The 19,004-nt window shown below is 48.4% G+C and overlaps 1 protein-coding gene across 6 annotated transcripts in view; it reads left to right on the forward strand.

The window, feature by feature from the left end:
* Positions 1–19,004, forward strand: part of LOC138567633 (zinc finger protein 10-like) — a 688,866-nt gene that overhangs the window by 366,417 nt on the left and 303,445 nt on the right. For 4 of the 6 annotated variants that reach the window (XM_069646068.1, XM_069646062.1, XM_069646064.1 and 1 more), the window contains exon 6: positions 15,993–16,106. The exons of 1 other annotated variant lie outside the window; for it this stretch is intronic. In XM_069646068.1, coding sequence (XP_069502169.1) covers positions 15,993–16,106 — 114 coding nt within the window. The remainder of the gene's footprint in view (positions 1–15,992; positions 16,107–19,004) is intronic. One more of the 6 variants, XM_069646065.1, reaches the window with a different exon arrangement.

Here is a 19,004-nt window from a genome sequence, read left to right on the forward strand (position 1 = left end):
CACCTTCCATGTATGAGGCAGTAGCACCTTGGGTGACTATTTGTTTCAGAGCGGTGTTCTCTTGATTTAAAGCGGTCACTTCCAATTGCAGATTCTGTAGTTTAATCCTGGAGTTCTTGTTTGGCTTCCATGACAGGAGATTGCAGGAGTCTTATTCTGTCAAGGGTGGCTTTCCACCGGAGTTGCATATCTGATCTGGCGCGGTGATCCGTTGCGACGATGTGTTGTCAGACGAGTTTCCTTTGTGATGCAGGAAATCAACTTGGCAAAGCCCTAGGAATATATGACCTGGTGTGGCCAACCCAACTCCCCAAACCACGTGGCGATCTCCCCTGTATTTTTGTGGTGCAAGGATAGTGCAAACACTGACAGGGGAGGCACAGCAAGAGAAGCAGAATCCAATGGAGGGAAACCTCAAGGCGTTGACCACAGGATCCAAGGCGGAAAGACTGTGGCCAGGTAATGGGCTGAAAGACAACCAGGCAACGATGGCAGGGAAGGTATGAATGACAAGCAGACAGTCAGAAAAAGGCAAGGAAAGGCTGGAGGGCAGAAGAATCAGTGAGAAGGCAAAGGCAGGACAACAGACAGCAAGAGCTGGGAAGGCAGGCAAGGAACATAAGGAAACAGCAGCAACCTAGTTGGCTGCTGGAGCGCATTAAGGCATTCCTGACAACTGTGACCAGGGGTTAAATTACTTCCAAGGCACGAAAGAGAGGCTTCTTTGTGCCTGGTTGGCAAAATTTGCCAACCATTGCCATCTTTGCCACAACGCACGTGCGCTGAACCCTGGAGCCGGGCCACAGCACATGCAAGGTACCAGGAACATGGCAGTGCCCATCGGAATGTGACCCCCAAGACCGAAATGGGCCACCCTACGCCCAAGGGGGCCAGTGCCAACGGGGATACAGGTGCCATGAGGAAAGACATCAGGCAGGTAAGTGGGAGCACTGTGCATGGCTCTGGGGGGTGGTTATGGGGCATGGGGGTGTGTGTCTGGCGTGGGCGCGTGACAGGGAGAGACCAAACAGCAGGTGTGAGGTGGAAAAGACTGCTTAACAGACTACTCATTTGACATGGCTAGAGAGCCCTAAGGTGTTGGCTGGTTCACGGAGCTTGACCTCAACATGGCCAATTTTGAATAGATTTCTAGTACACCACAAATGAAACGCACATGATGTGCTAAGCAAATGTTGCACTAGGTGATGACCCGATTATAGAGAAACACAATACTTGAAGAACAGCCTTCCACAGACTTGAACATTCTGCATTTAGTCTTTAAAGATTCTGGCTGAAGCCAGACCTTTACAGTGGGGCCTGGTGAAGGGACAAATGCCTAATTACATACCCATAATCCCAGTTACTTCGAATATTACTCATCCTATCTGCACATTCACAGTGCTTACTATTTACCTCATGAGGGGGATAACCCTTCTTTTTCTGTCTTCTGTGAACAAATTTCCTCCTCCACCTGGGAGATTGTTTCCCTCCACCCATCCATCCCCAGTACTGATGGTCCCATAATCTGTCTGCATGATCGACAAACTCTAAACCAGCCAAAGCCAGAATGAAAACTATGTGGAACCACTGCTGGTCCATTTATACATCAGACACACAAGAGCTGCCTAAGGTACCCCGCCGTGAGACATGTGTCACAACAGACTTTTAAACCCTACTCGCGTGGTCAGGCCACGTTACATTTTAACACCATGCTTCGTTCCAGGTGGCACAAAGCCAGAAAGAGCATGCTCGAAATGTGCCAACTTTAAAAATGCTTTCACTCTTCTTACATTAATGTGAAACGTCAGAGGGGCGCCACAAGGAGCTTGAGGCTGCCCAGGGCAACGAAGAGAAATCCAAAATGCAGGTTAGCCTTTCAAATGCTTGGCCCAGGCCCAAAGTCCCAAAGGACACACTGGTGATGAAGTTACGTTTAGCCAGTTAGAACCCTTCATTTATTCATATAACGGGTGCAGACCTTACAGGGAGTCCAACCCAAGGGAAGTGGTCACATGGCTATTTACGCCCAGGGTCACAGTCAGGCAGTGTGGGTGTTTAAAGTAGGAGCTGGTGGCAGGAGTTTGTAGCAAGTTATAGAGCGAGGAAGCAGTTTGGAGTGAGACTAAAGATGGGAAGAGGTTGAAGACAAGAGGGGAAGATAAGTCAGGATGAGGTTAGTTGGAGATACATGGACGGTGTTGGGCTAGCAGAGCAGGAGGCCTTTGGTTAGAAACATCAAGATCAGGTTGGTTTGAGATACCAGGAGGAGGTAAGAGGAGAACAGCAAAAGGAAGTGCAGAAGGCTAGCAATATGGTAGGCAGTAAGATGAGGAAAGCATGAGAGGGCACACGGGCATCCAAGGCTAGAAGTGACTCCAGATCTAAAGGGGTCATGCCCACAGTAGGAGAAGCAGCAAGCATGTGATGTGGCATTGAGGAGGTGCAAGATCCGAGCTGGAGGAGAGAGGTGGTGAGTGGGAGCCTTGTAAGCCCACCTGTGGAAACTGGAGAAGTCAAACCCAGTCTGCTCTGGTCTCAACTTGGAGGATAATATCAACTACTACATACAGCCCAGGACAGAGACCAAGTGACATCTACAAGAACTGCAGGACCCAGGACCCAGAGAAGCTTATCGGACCAGCAATCAGAGATGGGCAGAGAGAATACCATTAAGACTGTGGGCTGTCACGCATCTGGTCAATTCGTCCTTTCTACCTGTGAGGCTAGAGGTGAGGATGCTCTGCATGACCCTCCCTAAGGGTCTGGGCAAGTGGGATCTCACTGAAAGTGACTTCCCTCTCTGAACTGCCAGTCCGATAAGGACCTCCCAGTCCAGAATACATTGTGTGCCTACATGTGATTTGGAAAAACAGTTTTTGCTTCTGTTTTGACTACACAAACTAGTGACATTCCTCCCAACTCTTTGGCTTCAGGCAATGCTGGATTTCGTCTGAGCACCACAGTCAAAGAAGATGAACACGCCATCTTTGTTTGTGATGACATGCCCAAATCTAGAAGGAACTGTGAATGGAGAGGAAACTCTTATGTAGGAAGGAGAGTGATTCCTCCGCAGAAGCGATCCTTTGGAAGGGGGGTTGTCCTGGAAGGGCGGAGCTGCGCTCGGCAGCAAAGGCCTGCGGTAGCGTGGATGGCAAGGCTAGCGCTATACGCATGCCGGAAGGCTGGCATCCAGTCCGACTAAGAAGCAGAGGTTGGGGTAAGAGGTGGAGATGGGGAAGCACCCGTTTCCTCTGGTGGTGTGACCTCCGAGAAGCCTTGGACCCGGTAACCAATACTGAGACCAGATCACTGCGCAGAGCACGGATTCCAGCGCTCTAGGCCAGAAGGATGTTATCTGCAGAGACAAGCAGCAACATGGAAGCAAATGCTCCCATTGAGAGAGTACCACTGAGAGATAAGAACACTTGATTCAAGGCTAGGAAAGCCAACATGGTTACGGGATCCTGAGAAGCCCAAAGTGGCAAACGCTTTATGTGAATTAGTGATTGGGAGAACACAAGTCTACCAAAGGACTTCAGGGAGTCCAAGAGCCACAAAATTTTTATAAAGAGAACTATGTTCAAGGCGAACCTGGATAGGTTCTGAAAAAAAAACGTGTTTTCCTGAGGGAGAGGGAGCCATTCGGAAAGTTGTGAATTGTTTTATCATATTGAAGAACTTGACTGTAACGTCAAGCCATCCAAATGATTGTGGCAGGCAGAAGCCTAGGATAGATGCCATTGTTCCAGCCTCTTTTAGTTAAGTTTTCCAAAGTGGTAGGGCCAGACTAGTTGGATAGGATTTTGGACCAATTACTGTTTACTTTTGACGAACAGCATTAATTTTAGTTTTAGGTAGGAAACTTCTCTCATGGAGAAAGGGCAAGCTAGGAGTTTTCATTTACTTTTAATAACATTGGTCCGAGTCCTTTGTCTGGTTTGCCATGGGGCAAAGAGGAAGTACCCCAAACCTTGTGAACACTAAAGAAACCTTTAGAGTGTTGGAACATTTTGTACGAGACTGTCCGAGACTTGACCCTTTTGAGTTTCATCCAGGAGTGAACTTGTGTGTTAAATAAAATCTGTTTTAACCTTACAATTTTGTCCTACCTCTTTGGAGACACTACTCAGCTGTAGGGCAAATAATTCAACTCCTCTACCGTTCAACCGCAGGCAATGGCAATCAGAAAAAAATCCCTTTTATTGAGTCAAACATTGTGCCTGCGGTTGCAAACATTTAAAGTGAAACAGATATTCCAGGAAGCACCTATGGTTCGACTGAGAGACAGGATAGGAGAAATCCCTTCAAAAGCCAAGCCACCAAGATCTTTGCCACAGCAACCCCTTGCCAGGATTCTCCTACAAATATAATAGCTGACAATTAATGCCTCCGAGTGGACACTTTTATAAAACATCACATTAAAGGAATTGCAGGATCTGGGGGAAGAAGCATTAAGAGGAATGGATCGGACTCAAAATTGTGCACACCACACCATTTCTCAAATGACTTGAAATATTTGGAGCAACCAAGAGCTTCTTGAATGTCACACCATCCCTCTTTAGACAACCCAGACAATGATGGACCAGTAACATGAAATTTGGGGCGAGCAACATCTAGAAAAGAAGTGGGGACATGCTTCTGCGGCATGTAAAATGAACCATGAATGGTAACCTATGCCTTCCCCCACCCTGGGCTCTGTGAACACTTTTGATCAAGGATCAAGGAAAAAGGCTGACAGGCCCACAAAGGCTAGTCTAGCTAAGGATGGACTAGAGCCTCTGTGCTTGCATGACAATCTAGCTGGGAACCCAAACAGAATTTCTGGACTGTTAAATTGTTTTCATGCACAGAAACAGGAGCAGCTCCAGGGTTTTCAATCTCCATCATATGCCCCTGAATGGCAGGGATCGGAGAGTAATTATGTGAATAGGGAAATATTCTACTCAACCTATCAGCCCCCTTCTTGTCTGCTCTGCCAAGACACCCAGCTACAGTGCTATCTCTGCTACGGCTATGCATGTCTTTGGATCACGCACTTGTATGCTCTGAGAATGAACTCTGGTTCCATAGCAGCAGAAGAAAGCCATAGAGTGCTGTGAATGCTTTTGCAAGTTATTTCTACTTTAAAGACTTCTACCTGTCTACCTAACTCCAGATACCCTGAATCTCTAGCACCCTAACCCTGATATTGACTGCTTTTGTGGAGGACACAAAGCAACCCATATGATGATTTTACTTACAATATGCCACCAACAAAAGGGCCCTCATTAAGAGTTGGGCGGTACACAGTAAAAATTAACATTTACTGCATTTTTGCCAGACCAGCCAACTACAACTTTGCCGGTTGGGGTAACGGATTTACCTCCAGATAAGAGCTGATGGTAAATCTGACCCCTACTGGCAAAACAATGGCGTATTACTGGCACAGTAAAACCCTTGCCGGTAATTGCAGCAATATACCCCAGAAATCGGTAACAGTATTTCCGGCACACCTATAATGAGTCCCAAGGCCTTCTTCACAGTAGGAAACTGGAAACGACAGAACCAGGTTACTTTACTGGAGATATGTTTTTTTTGCTGTAAAGGTTTTTGCGGCCTGGACATTTCCCAGTCCAATAAAGGGAACCAGCAATGGTCCACAAATGGGCCCAAAAGTAAGTGGGAGAGAGGGTCAGGAAGCATTAGCTGTGGAATGTGACACTACAGAAAGATGACCCGGAAACAAGTGACCCTGATTTAGGGCTAACATGACAACGGGCCTCATTATGAGTCTGGCGGTAGCCGTGTTAGTAAATACCGGCATGGCTGCCGCCGGAGTCATTTTCTTTTTTGCTGCCCGGCAATGGGGACTTACCGGGGCAGTAGTGCCCCGGCGGCTCTGGTAATTCCCTATTGCCGGGCGCTGGAAAAAATGACTCCCCATTCCCATTCGAGTGCCATTGGACTCAATGGGAATGGGGAGGATGGATGCACCAGCACCATTCGCGAATGGTGCTGGTGCATCCGTCAAGGTCTGCGAGCGGGTGCTGTTACGCCAGCCAGGTCAGACCTGGAGGGCTGAAAGGCACCCGCTTGCAGACCTTGTAGTATGCCGCTTCGATAACAATGGTGCCGGTAACTTGCCGGCACCGTTGTTACCGGAATGGCACACTCGTAATGAGGCCCAGGGATATGAGACCAGGGGAATCCAACATGATTTAATGTGCGCCCTTAAAGGGAGGAGAGGAAACCTGACCTGAGAAAGGGCAAGCAACCATTGCAAATTATACCTGAGTCTTTCATCTCAAACTTATGGTAGAAATACCATGGTTAGCAGCATGCAGAATTGAGCCCTGGTGAAAGTCAAGTGCAATTGTTTCAGTTGCAATTTCTCTCTCATATTCAGAAATCTATGCTTCTGGAAAATGTAATACAGTTGTGGAGCCTCAGTTCATCTAATGATGAAACCACTATTAGCCCTGTCTCAGGCTACACTCTGCATACCAGCTTGAGAACTGACCGGCTCTCCAATACCTGTATAGCTTGGGACCTTCACCAGACAGTGACCTAGGGAGCCAGCTCCCTGTTGTTGATGGCCTCTATGAACACATGCCTTACCAGGCAGAGAGAGGGATTTATGGGTGTAGCTGAATGTAGAATTTATGCAGGGACCTGCATCCTAAAGTGACATAACTCCTGCCCCCTGAGACAGAAAACAAAACAAGAGGATTATGGGACATGTCTCCTCCCTATCCCACCGGCCTGGAGGATAGCTCAGGGACAGTGCGATGTCTTGGAAGCAAAACAACGCAAAGTGTCACGAGTTTGAATCCCGGTCCGGTGCTTAGAGGCTGGTCTCCGACATGAAGTGCGATATAAAAACATTTACATTTATTTATTTTTTTACAGAGGAAGGGGTAAGAGAGACAGTGTCATCCTATGAGGAAGAAGTTTGTTAAAAGAATCTGAAAAAGCCCTATTGTGCCTGTCAGATGTTGGGATCTGTTAGGAAAGATTTCGTAATTGTAGGTAATTTTCCTTCCATGTGGCAACCCCTAAACTTTTTGCTGTTGTTTTTCACCTTGTTCTTGACTTTGCCAGAGAAGTGCAGCCTTCTGCCGCACTCCTCTGGGCTTTCGCTCCTTTCTTACGGGGAAACTGACATGCCCTTAAGACAGTCAGTACCGGGGAACGCTGTTTCCCGTAGTTTCTTTTATCATGTTGCGGCTTTCGTGCAACATGACACAAGAGGGCACTGTAAGCTAAGTTACAGCTCTCTTGGGTCTCTAGCCTTCTACAGGCCCTAGATACTCGTTTAGAATTGTATCTGATCGGTGCAAGTAATTCAGGGACGGGAATGGTGGCAGCGATCGTTTCTTTGTATTTTGAGCTCCTTTTGGCGTTCTAAGCGCGTTTTCCGCGCTTAACCCAAAATGGTGGCCTGGCTCCCAAAATGGCCAGACCACGAGGCTCCTTTGTCCTGTCCGCTGACCGTCTTGCTCCCTTCACCTTCCCCAGGTCGAGCCGACCCGGGGCCTTCCTTATTTGGGCATGTACTTTCCCGCGAAACACGGATGCTTTCGCTGGCTTCTACATGTCTTGTGTGTGCCTCCAGGATGTGGGCTAGGATGTCTGGTCCCAATACACATCCTGGGTGCCAGAGAGTCTAGGGTGGTGTGAATGCCTGGGACCACCGTGGTCCGTGATTGGTCCACGAATGGTGTGAGTGTTGATGAGCGGATCTCCCATTGGGTCCCCTCCGTTTTGGCGCGAAGGGAACCGTGGATAAGAGGGGGCTGGAAACACCACTACCATGTCGATCTCCTGAGTTCTCACGAACGAAGGAATACAGGAGCCAAGTATCCTGCAACCAAGAGGCTGGACCGAGGAATCGCTGGTGACCCGCTGAAGGACTTCTCCTCTGCACTGCTGTCGCCTTGTGAAATCCTTTTCACATTTGATCGAACTAGAAGGCCTGTACTGGTACTTCGTCCCTTGGAATAGCGGGAACAGCTATTCTCGGCATCTTCACCATCTCCTGCCAGTAAGCCTTCGGAAGCGTCTCTGGGCCATCCAGTTGACTGACCAGCTTACACGGGAGTCTTGCTCTGTAACCGCCGCCAGGTTGTGTAGTATTTCGGGTCCTTGTCACTCTCACACGCTTCATACACTTGGCGTTCCCAGGTCGGAAGTGAGTAGTGAACATTTGGCTCAGATACACACGGCCGCTCCGTTGCCCTGCTGTGGTAACAAACTGTGCGGGTTTCTTCGATTGGGACGTCTTTTTACTCAACACGACGACGAGGCGTTCCCTGCTTTTCTGAACCTGCCAGCTGCTGAAACTGACGCGGAGAAGCCTGGGTCTGCTTGCATCGGGGACCGGTGAGTAGCATAGCTAGGATCTGGTCGCCCTCCTGCAGGAGCCCATTGCTTTTCCCCGCTGTGTAAAACAGCACCCGTGTCCGTACTCGCGCTCTGCTTCTGCCCACTGTGGAGGCTGCGCTTGAGTCGCGGAACTTGTTCTTCTTCTTTTGCGCACTAAACTGAACTGCCTGATTTCCCTCGAAGAGCTTCTCCTTTTGCCCATTGGCACCAGCGCGTGCAGGTACTTTGAGCACAAGGCTCCACTCTTCGCAGGGCTCGGACTTCCATCTAGTTAGGTGCCGCTGAAGGCGAACTGGGTCTAAGCATTATTTCGCACTGCCTGTTTTCCTTCCCTTTTAGGTGGACTACACATTTGGTGCATATAACGCTTGCGACTGTCGTATTTGTATATATATTGTGTTGATATGGTATGTGTTGGTTTAATATTGTCATATTGTGATTTTCTCGCTACGGTCATTGTTTTAAAGGCCTTAAAATAAATGTGTATATATTTTTTATATAACAACTGTTTGGAGTAGTTTGTAAGTGATCTTGCTTTGTGTGCTCATTGCGGGCTTTCAGTCACCCTCACCCCTCTTGAGACCTAGTCTTGACCGCCGCGATCGCTACCTTGATTGGTCTGGCTCGTCCAGAGGTTACCCTGTTCCAAGTAATTAGGTTGGCCTTCTGAACTTCTGCGCCGCCAGGACAGAGTTCAGAAATCCGTCTTAACAAATTGGTGTACAGCGGTGGGATACAACTGAAGGTATCCAGTGTTGCGCACGAACTAAGGCATTTCAGGTTATTCCAACCGGGACACATAGTGAATTGTTGTAGTATAACTTTAAAAAGGCCATAGTCCTATCTAACAGTATGGAAACAAATACCTTGTTAACTTTAAATGCTTCCAAATCAGAAACACTGAAAAAGTTGTGTGCGGAGACAGGTGTTTCCTCTCAAGGCACGAAATTGGAAATGATCCAAAGAATCGTGGCGTGGCAAGAAGCGCAGCTTGACGCTATAACTTCTGAGGACAGTGCGGAAGGTGGTGGGGCTGCTCTCACTGGTAGAACCGGCGGTTCTGCCGCTGCACTGATCCATCGCGACCACGAGGACAGGGAGGGCGAGATGTCTAATGTTTCCTCTGCCAGTGCTGATGGGGAGGCTATGCTTGAGTTCAAGAAGCAAGAGCTGCGGTTTAGGCAGCAGGAGCTTGAATTCAGCATAGCCAAACTAAAAATCGAACAGGCAGAAAAACAAAAAGACAGGGATCACCAGTTGGAACTGGCCAAGCTTCAGTTTGCAAATGGGTCCCAGGGTCCTGGACATGGGTCTGGGGCCTCCTCTCATCCACGATTTCCGAAAGATCTGCTCAGTGTGTATGAAGAAAGGAATGACATTATGGACTGGCTGAATGCGTTTGAGTATGCATGCGAAGTTCAACAAGTTGACAATGCTGATAAGATTGCATGGTTACTCAGCAGACTGCCCCATTCTGGCTGTAGTGCCATTATGGAAATGTCGAAGGCTGAGCGAGCTGATTTCGCAATGTTAAAGCAAACTCTCATTTTAAAGTTTGGGAAGACTCCGGCCCAATATTTGAAACGTTTCAGAGAGTATAAGAAAAAGGAAGGTGGTACTTGGGTATCTTATGTCACTGAATCCTTGAAAAACTTAACTGGCTGGGTCGAAGGTTATAAGGTTTCTACCTTCGAAGGCATGATAAATCTTGTCATGCTGGAACACATTTTTGAATCTTCTTCCCCGGAGCTTAAGCAGCATTTGGCCGATTCGAAGGAGATAGATCCTAAGAAGCTGGCCATTGCACCAGAATTATGGGTGTCACATCGAGTGTCCCATAAGGACAAAACTCATCCTGGTAAGCAGGAGGAAGGGAAAAAGTCCAAAGATATGGAGGGTGGAGAATCTGCTAAATCTTCTTCTCATAAGGGCCACAAAAAGAAAAATAAGGGTAAGACACAAGAGAACTCGCAGGGTAGTGGAGGTCAGCCTCCGAAACAGAACTCTGGTTACAATAAGCCTCTCTATGTAAACAGAACCAATGGATCTTGTTTTGCTTGTGGAGCAACTGACCACGTGAAGGGGGATCCCCGGTGTAAGGTTAGACCTTTGGGGGTCCACTCCGCTAATCTGGCCTTCTCCTCCTACGTGGAAGAAGAGATTACAGGAGCATCCTTCTCCTCAGACTCATTTCCCAGCGGGATAGAGGCTGAGGTAGTTTTAATGTCCCTGGGTTCCTGGGAGTCTAAAGTCGCAGAGGCTTATGCTAGGATTCCGGATAATACCAAGCACTACTTTAAAGACAGTGTGCTGATCAATGGAGTAGATACTCCAGCTCTTAGGGATAGTGGGTGCAGTCGCACTGTAGTGGATTCTACCTTGGTAGACTCAGAGGAAGTTGCCAGAGCTACTCTGATGCCCACTAAGTTGGCTGACGGCCCCCTCCGTATGTTTCCAGTAATACCTGTAAATCTTACTTTAAATGGTACAGCAGTCAGGATTCCAGTGAGCATTCAGAGAAACGTCCCGGGAAAGGTCTTGTTAGGTAATGATCTCAGAGCTTTAGGGCTCAAAGGAGACACTGCCGAAAGACCCTACACACGGTCTCAAGCACGGGCAGCATTGGCCAAGTCCAATACGCTGCCCCAGCCGAAGGGGAAACCCAAGGCGAAAGGAGTCGACAAGTCAAGACGAGGGAAAGAGAATATTCCCCCGAGCTCGCCTACCACTGCGGTGGAGGAAGTTTTTCAATCGCCCGGGCCTGACGAGGAGGTGGCGATGCCTGAAGTATTTGACCCCAACGATCATCCTGAACTAAAAGACTTGTTAGTTGAAGGAGGTCCTGATAGGGACGAATTCAGTAAAGGCCAACGTGAGTGCCCATCTCTGGAAGGCCTAAGGAGACAGGCCTGCTCCCAGCTTGAGGGTGAACCTCCTGGGACGCATAGGATTTATTGGGAAGGTGGACTCCTGTATAGTGAGCCCACAAAGTCTACAGAAGGAGACCATAGGAGGTTGGTGGTTCCCCTTGCTGTTAGGCCCTTCCTCCTGCAGTTGGCGCATGAAGTTCCCCTTGCTGGTCACCTTGGTATGAAGAGGACCAAGCAAAGGTTATCCATGCACTTCTACTGGCCCAAGATGGGTGTGCAAGTAGAAAGTCACTGCAGGAGTTGTGCCTCCTGCCAGTTGTCTGGTAAGGTTGGCGCGACAATCCAAGCTCCGTTGGTACCGCTCCCAGTTGTGGGGGTACCATTTGAAAGGGTAGGGATCGACATCGTTGGTCCCCTTGACCCGCAAACATCCTCAGGCAATAGGTTTATCCTGGTGCTGGTCGACCATGCAACCAGATATCCTGAGGCCATCCCATTGAAAACTGTAACTGCCAAGTCAGTTGCAAAAGCTTTACTCGGCATATTTACTAGGGTTGGCTTCCCTAAAGAAGTTGTGTCAGATCGTGGCAGCAACTTTATGTCGAAGTATATGCAGGCTATGTGGAAAGAATGTGGGGTCACCTACAAGTTCTCTTCTGCATACCACCCCCAGACCAATGGTCTGGTGGAACGTTTCAACAGAACGTTAAAGAGCATGATTGGGGCTCTGGAGGAACCTCAGAGAAGAAAATGGGATCTTCTTTTACCATGCTTACTGTTTGCCTACCGAGAGGTACCACAGGAGGGTGTTGGCTTCAGCCCCTTCGAACTTCTGTTCGGTCATCCCGTACGGGGACCCTTAGCCATCGTCAAGGAGGGATGGGAGATGCCCACTCCCCCTGTTACTACCAACGTAGTTGATTATGTGCTAGGGCTCAGAAAACGGATGGTACTTCTGATGGGCTTGGCTAGTGATAAATTGAAGGCAGGACAAGCGCTGGTGAAACATAGGTACGACCAGAAAGCTTCCCTCATCAACTTTACACCTGGTCAGCAAGTCCTGATCATGAATCCCATAAGGCCTCGAGCTTTACAGGACAAATGGTCAGGCCCTTACACAGTGGTGGAGCCCCTGGGTGAGGTCAACTATTTAGTGGACCTTGGAAGGCCTGGACAGGCTCCAAAAGTGTTTCACGTGAATAGGCTGAAGGCTTTCGTCCCAAGAGTCGAAATCGCAGCACCGCTACTGGCTTCAGATGTTGAGGAAGAGGAGTCTGAACCTCTCCCCGACCTGTTCCAAAGCGGTCCTTCAGATAGCTCATTTGAGGGAGTCCGAGTGGCCCCTCACCTGACTTCTGATCAGCAGGCTGAGGTGAAAAGTTTGCTTAGGCAGTTTTCCCCCCTGTTTTCACAGTCGCCTGGTTTGACACCTTGGTGCAAACATAACATTGACACAGGAGACAGTGTACCTACCAAAAGTAGGGGATACAGGATGTCAGACAAAGTACGGTCTTATATTAAGACCGAGGTCAACAAGATGTTAGACCTTGGGGTGATTGAACCCTCTAGTAGTCCTTGGTCCAGCCCTGTGGTTTTGGTTCCAAAGGCAGGCACTTCTGAATTGAGGTTCTGCGTGGATTACAGGGCTCTGAATGCTGTCACCAAGACAGATGCACACCCCTTGCCTCGAACAGATGAGCTGGTGGATACTTTGGGTGCCTCCAAGTACCTCAGCACGTTTGACCTCACTGCTGGCTATTGGCAAATAGCTTTAGCAGAACATGCCATGGAGAAGACAGCATTTTCTACTCCAGACGGCCTTTACCAATTCCGGGTAATGCCGTTCGGGTTGAAGAATGCACCTGCCACTTTCTGTCTTGCATATCTGGACGATATAGCAGTTTTCAGTGCCACCTGGGAAGTCCATGTGAAACACCTCGGGATTGTGCTCCAGGCTCTTCAGAAAGCACACCTGACCATAAAGGCAAGTAAATGCCAGATTGGACAAGGCTCAGTGGTTTACCTTGGACATGAAGTAGGTGGAGGGAGGATACAGCCTCTTCCCAGTAAAGTACAAGCAGTACAAGACTGGCCTACCCCCACTACGCAAACCCAAGTGAGAGCCTTCTTAGGACTCACGGGGTATTACCGCAATTTTGTGGCAGACTATGGCACCATAGCTGCCCCTCTGACTGCCCTCACAACTCCGAAGAAACCCAAGAAGGTAACTTGGACCGACGAGTGTGAGAAGGCCTTCAATGGCTTAAAAGACTCCTTGTGCCAGGCCCCTGTCCTCAGGGCCCCTGATTATCAAAGACCTTTTATCGTGCAGACGGACGCCTTTGACACTGGGATAGGAGCTGTACTATCACAAGTAGATGAGAAGGGTAAGGAACACCCTATCGGTTTTATTAGTCGCCAGCTTAAGGACAGAGAGCTCAGATGGTCCACGGTAGAGAAAGAATGTTTCTCTGTTGTGTGGGCCCTAAGGAAGCTGAGGCCCTACCTCTATGGGACCCACTTCACTGTACAAACTGACCATAAGCCGTTAAAGTGGCCAATGAACATGAAGGGGGAGAATCCAAAGTTGCTTAGGTGGTCCATAAGTCTACAAGGCTTCGACTTCACTATTGAGCATAGGCCAGGTGTCCAACATAGCAATGCTGATGGGTTGTCCAGAATGTTTAACCGACCTGAACAAGAGACTCATCCAGGGGTGGATTAGTTCCCCCCTGTCCATAGTCTGGGAGGGGCGAGTGTTAGGAAAGATTTCGTAATTGTAGGTAATTTTCCTTCCATGTGGCAACCCCTAAACTTTTTGCTGTTGTTTTTCACCTTGTTCTTGACTTTGCCAGAGAAGTGCAGCCTTCTGCCGCACTCCTCCGGGCTTTCGCTCCTTTCTTACGGGGAAACTGACATGCCCTTAAGACAGTCAGTACCGGGGAACGCTGTTTCCCGTAGTTTCTTTTATCATGTTGCGGCTTTCGTGCAACATGACACAAGAGGGCACTGTAAGCTAAGTTACAGCTCTCTTGGGTCTCTAGCCTTCTACAGGCCCTAGATACTCGTTTAGGATTGTATCTGATCGGTGCAAGTAATTCAGGGACGGGAATGGTGGCAGCGATCGTTTCTTTGTATTTTGAGCTCCTTTTGGCGTTCTAAGCGCGTTTTCCGCGCTTAACCCAAAATGGTGGCCTGGCTCCCAAAATGGCCAGACCACGAGGCTCCTTTGTCCTGTCCGCTGACCGTCTTGCTCCCTTCACCTTCCCCAGGTCGAGCCGACCCGGGGCCTTCCTTATTTGGGCATGTACTTTCCCGCGAAACACGGATGCTTTTGCGGGCTTCTACATGTCTTGTGTGTGCCTCCAGGATGTGGGCTGGGATGTCTGGTCCCAATACACATCCTGGGTGCCAGAGAGTCTAGGGTGGTGTGAATGCCTGGGACCACCGTGGTCCGTGATTGGTCCACGAATGGTGTGAGTGTTGATGAGCGGATCTCCCATTGGGTCCCCTCCGTTTTGGCGCGAAGAGAACCGTGGATAAGAGGGGGCTGGAAACACCACTACCATGTCGATCTCCTGAGTTCTCACGAACGAAGCAATACAGGAGCCAAGTATCCTGCAACCAAGAGGCTGGACCGAGGAATCGCTGGTGACCCGCTGAAGGACTTCTCCTCTGCACTGCTGTCGCCTTGTGAAACCCTTTTCACCTTTGATCGAACCAGAAGGCCTGTACTGGTACTTCGTCCCTTGGAATAGCGGGAACAGCTATTCTCGGCATCTTCACCATCTCCTGCCAGTAAGCCTTCGGAAGCGTCTCTGGGCCATCCAGTTGACTGACCAGCTTACACGGGAGTCTTGCTCTGTAACAGCCGCCAGGTTGTGTAGTATTTCGGGTCCTTGTCACTCTCACACGCTTCGTACACTTGGCGTTCCCAGGTCGGAAGTGAGTAGTGAACATTTGGCTCAGATACACACGGCCGCCCCGTTGCCCTGCTGTGGTAACAAACTGCGGGTTTCTTCGATTGGGACGTCTTTTTACTCAACACGACGACAAGGCGTTCCCTGCTCTTCTGAACCTGCCAGCTGCTGAAACTGACGCGGAGAAGCCTGGGTCTGCTTGCATCAGGGACCGGTGAGTAGCATAGCTAGGATCTGGTCGCCCTCCTGCAGGAGCCCATTGCTTTTCCCCGCTGTGTAAAACAGCACCCGTGTCCGTACTCGCGCTCTGCTTCTGCCCACTGTGGAGGCTGCGCTTGAGTCGCGGAACTTGTTCTTCTTCTTTTGCGCACTAAACTGAACTGCCTGATTTCCCTCGAAGAGCTTCTCCTTTTGCCCATTGGCACCAGCGCGTGCAGGTACTTTGAGCACAAGGCTCCACTCTTCGCAGGGCTCGGACTTCCATCTAGTTAGGTGCCGCTGAAGGCGAACTGGGTCTAAGCATTATTTCGCAGTGCCTGTTTTCCTTCCCTTTTAGGTGGACTGCGCCACCAGGACAGAGTTCAGAAATCTGTCTTAACAGGATCCACCTCAAACACTAAAGAATAGGACGACTCACAGACATGTTAGGGTAACAGATTTCCTCATAAGCACAAAGCAGCACTAATCACATGCCTGTAAGTTTTCCGGCCAGACGTGTTGCCTAAAAACACATTGGCTTATAAAATACTAGGAACCAATATTTAATAAATGACCTGTTTTGTTTTCTGTGCCAGCAGTGCTTAGAATTTGAAGGCATCTGTTTGTATTTTTGTAACAGGAGACCACATTTACTATCCTGGCAATGATTTGAGACTACAGGAAGAGTTGGAGTCTGAGGTGATGGACAGTTCTACTGTGGAAAGAGCAGAAGGTAGTACTGGCCATTTCTCAGGTAGAGTTCATATTGCACTGTTTAGGCGGTTATGGTATGTATTCTGGTGTGCACTGTGAGTGTCCCCTCCATAGCAGAGACGACGCCATCATTTGGAATTAGTGGAGTAACCCAGTTAAAGCATTTGTATAGTCCTAAAAAAAAAACTCACACAGGTTGTTTGGTGTGTCTGTGTCTGTGTGTGTGTCTGTGTGTGTGTCTGTGCGTGTGTCTGTGCGTGTGTCTGTGTTGCTGGATCGAAAGCTAGATCCTAACGTATACACTGCAGGTAGGGTCAGATTGCTCCCAGGAAGTATTTGGATGGGTCTAAAAGACTTGATGTGCCAAAATACCTATCTCCAGGCTGATCATTCAGGGATCGAGACAAGGCATCAGCTTTCTTGTTCAGAGTGCCAGGAATGTATGTGATGTGAAAATCATAAAGGGAAAAGAAGATAGCCCATGTAGCCTGTCTGATGGTCGAACTTAAAAAGAACGGAGGTACTGTGGATTCTTGTGATTAGTCCTCACTTTTTACCTGAAACTGACCTCTTTGTAAATGATGGTGCCACTCATCAAAAGCTTCCCTTATAGCTAACAGTTCCTTCTCTATAACTGAATAGTTCTGTTAACTGCAGGTTAACATCCTGGAATAGTAGGCCACAGGATGTTCTTCTTTAGTATCCAGTGCTGATTGCAGAATCACGGCACTGAGGGCTCCGTCTGAAGCATCGGTTTCCACAATGAATGGCTGGGCATCATCGGAATGACACAATGTGGGAGCTGAGGAAAAGGATTGCTTGACATGCTGAAATGCCTGTTCTGCTTGAGCGTCCCACAGGAACTTGTTTTTGTGCTCAATAGGCAGGTCAGGTGCAGAGTAAGATGGGCAAATCTAGATATAAAGCGCTTGTAAAAATTGGCGAACCCTAAAAACCACTGGGTGGCTTTGATATCTTGTGGACTCCTCCAATTCACTATTGCATGTATCTTTCTAGGATCCATTTGGATGATATTTTGATCGATGCAATATCCTATAAACTTGATCTGTGGAGCTGGCTTTTTTCTGCTTTGGTGCATAAGTGATGGTCAATTAACCGCTGCAAGACACCACGGACGTGGAGAACATGTTGGTCAAGAGTGGTGGAGAAGATGAGAATACCGTCCAGGTGTACCCAAACCATCAATCCGATTAAGTCTGAGGACACATGGTCCATAAATCGTTGGAAGATGGCCGGGGTATTGCACATGCCGAAGGGCATCACCTTATCCTCAAAATGCCCCAATGGTGACTTGAACACTGTCTTCCATTCATCTCCTTCTTTGATCCTGACACGATGAAATGCGCGCCTCAGGTCGAATTTGGTGAAAGGATTTGCCTTTTGTAGTGATTCCATAATCTTGCCGATCAACAGCAATGGGTAGCGATCTTTCATGGTTATTTCATTTATATCGTAATAGTCCACACATGGTCGTAGAGTTCCCTCTTTCTTGGTGATAAAGAAAAGGGGGGCCCCGGCTCGGGACTTGGAGGGCATGATGTAGCCCTCGTCCAAACCTTCTTGGATATACTTCTGTAACACCTCCTTTTCCTGCGGTATTAGGGAATAAATCAGTCTGTGAGGTTTCTGTTTGTCAGGTAGTAGGGTGAGTTCACCATCGGATGGCCTGTAAGGCTGTAATGGTATATCTTCGGGTTTAGAAAAAATGACACCAAATCCTGATAAACAATAGGAATCGTGGTGAGTTAGCAGATGTTCATGGTCCCATGGGTTTGGGTATCACCTGTACTGATATGTATTTGTTCAATAATGGGCTTGGAGCAGACTGTGGTACACAGGGTGGAGCAAAAAATGATGGTACGTGTTTCCCCAATTGATGTAGGGGTTGTGTCTGGTTAGCTATGAAAGGCCCAGCACCACAGGATAGGAAGGTGATTGTATTCTGTCCCGAGAAATGGATTCCTGATGGTCGGCAATATGCAACAGTAATGGATGGGTATGTTGTCTGATGGGACCTGATGCCAAGGGTGTTCCATCAATTCCCTCCAGTGGTGTGGTGATAGCTTTATCGACAATCGGGATACCCGCCCTTAAGGCCATGTTGCAATCAGTGTAATTCCCTGATTCCCCGGAGTCCACAAGTGCTTCTGTGGAAAAGGATTTGGTGTTTCATGTCAATAGTACTTTCAAAATAAACAGTGGAGCGGCCGTTATCGGTTCCTTTTTCAGGAAGGATGGATTGGTAGTTGAGCCTGTTGACAACCTCCCTACAGACAACAGACCAGCTAGTTTTCCGACTGTTTGGGTGGTCTCAAAGGACATTTCCCAAGAAAATTTCCTGTGCACCCACAGTACATAGACAAATGGTTTTGTTTTCTTTGTTTCCGTTCAGCTTCAGTTAGAGGGTCAAACATAACCCCCAACTGCATAGGTTCTGATGCTTTGTTGCTTGGTATGGGTGTCGCAGGCATCATTGTTGTGGAGTGAGGAAAGTTCAATTAAGGCTTGCAAGGTGTCTGGTCTGGATTATGTACAAGTTCATCTTTTATTTCTTCCCGTAAACCACGTTTGAACAGTGTTTCCTGGGTTACTTCTGGGCCCTGAGCTTCCGCTACCAGCAAATGAAAACGTCCAAGATAAGCAACCAAGTCCATGGAACCTTGGCGTATATCCACAGCTGATTCTGGGTGGGTGAGGCAAGGTTAGGCGATTGAAACACCTCCATGAATACCTTTTTGAAGTCTGCAAAACTGTCTAACATGGGACTATTGGCGGCCACATAAGGGGTAGCTCAGGAGAGTGCATTACCTGTTAAGTTGCTCAGAATATACCCGATTTTATCCTGCTGGAAATGCGTTGGAAGGAAGTGCATCGGGCAGTGATTGCAAAACTCTGTAAGCTTGCAGGAATCCCCATC

This window comes from Ambystoma mexicanum, chromosome 2p, assembly GCF_040938575.1.
Source record: "Ambystoma mexicanum isolate Mex_15411 chromosome 2p, UKY_AmexF1_1, whole genome shotgun sequence".
Classification (NCBI taxonomy): domain Eukaryota; kingdom Metazoa; phylum Chordata; class Amphibia; order Caudata; family Ambystomatidae; genus Ambystoma; species Ambystoma mexicanum.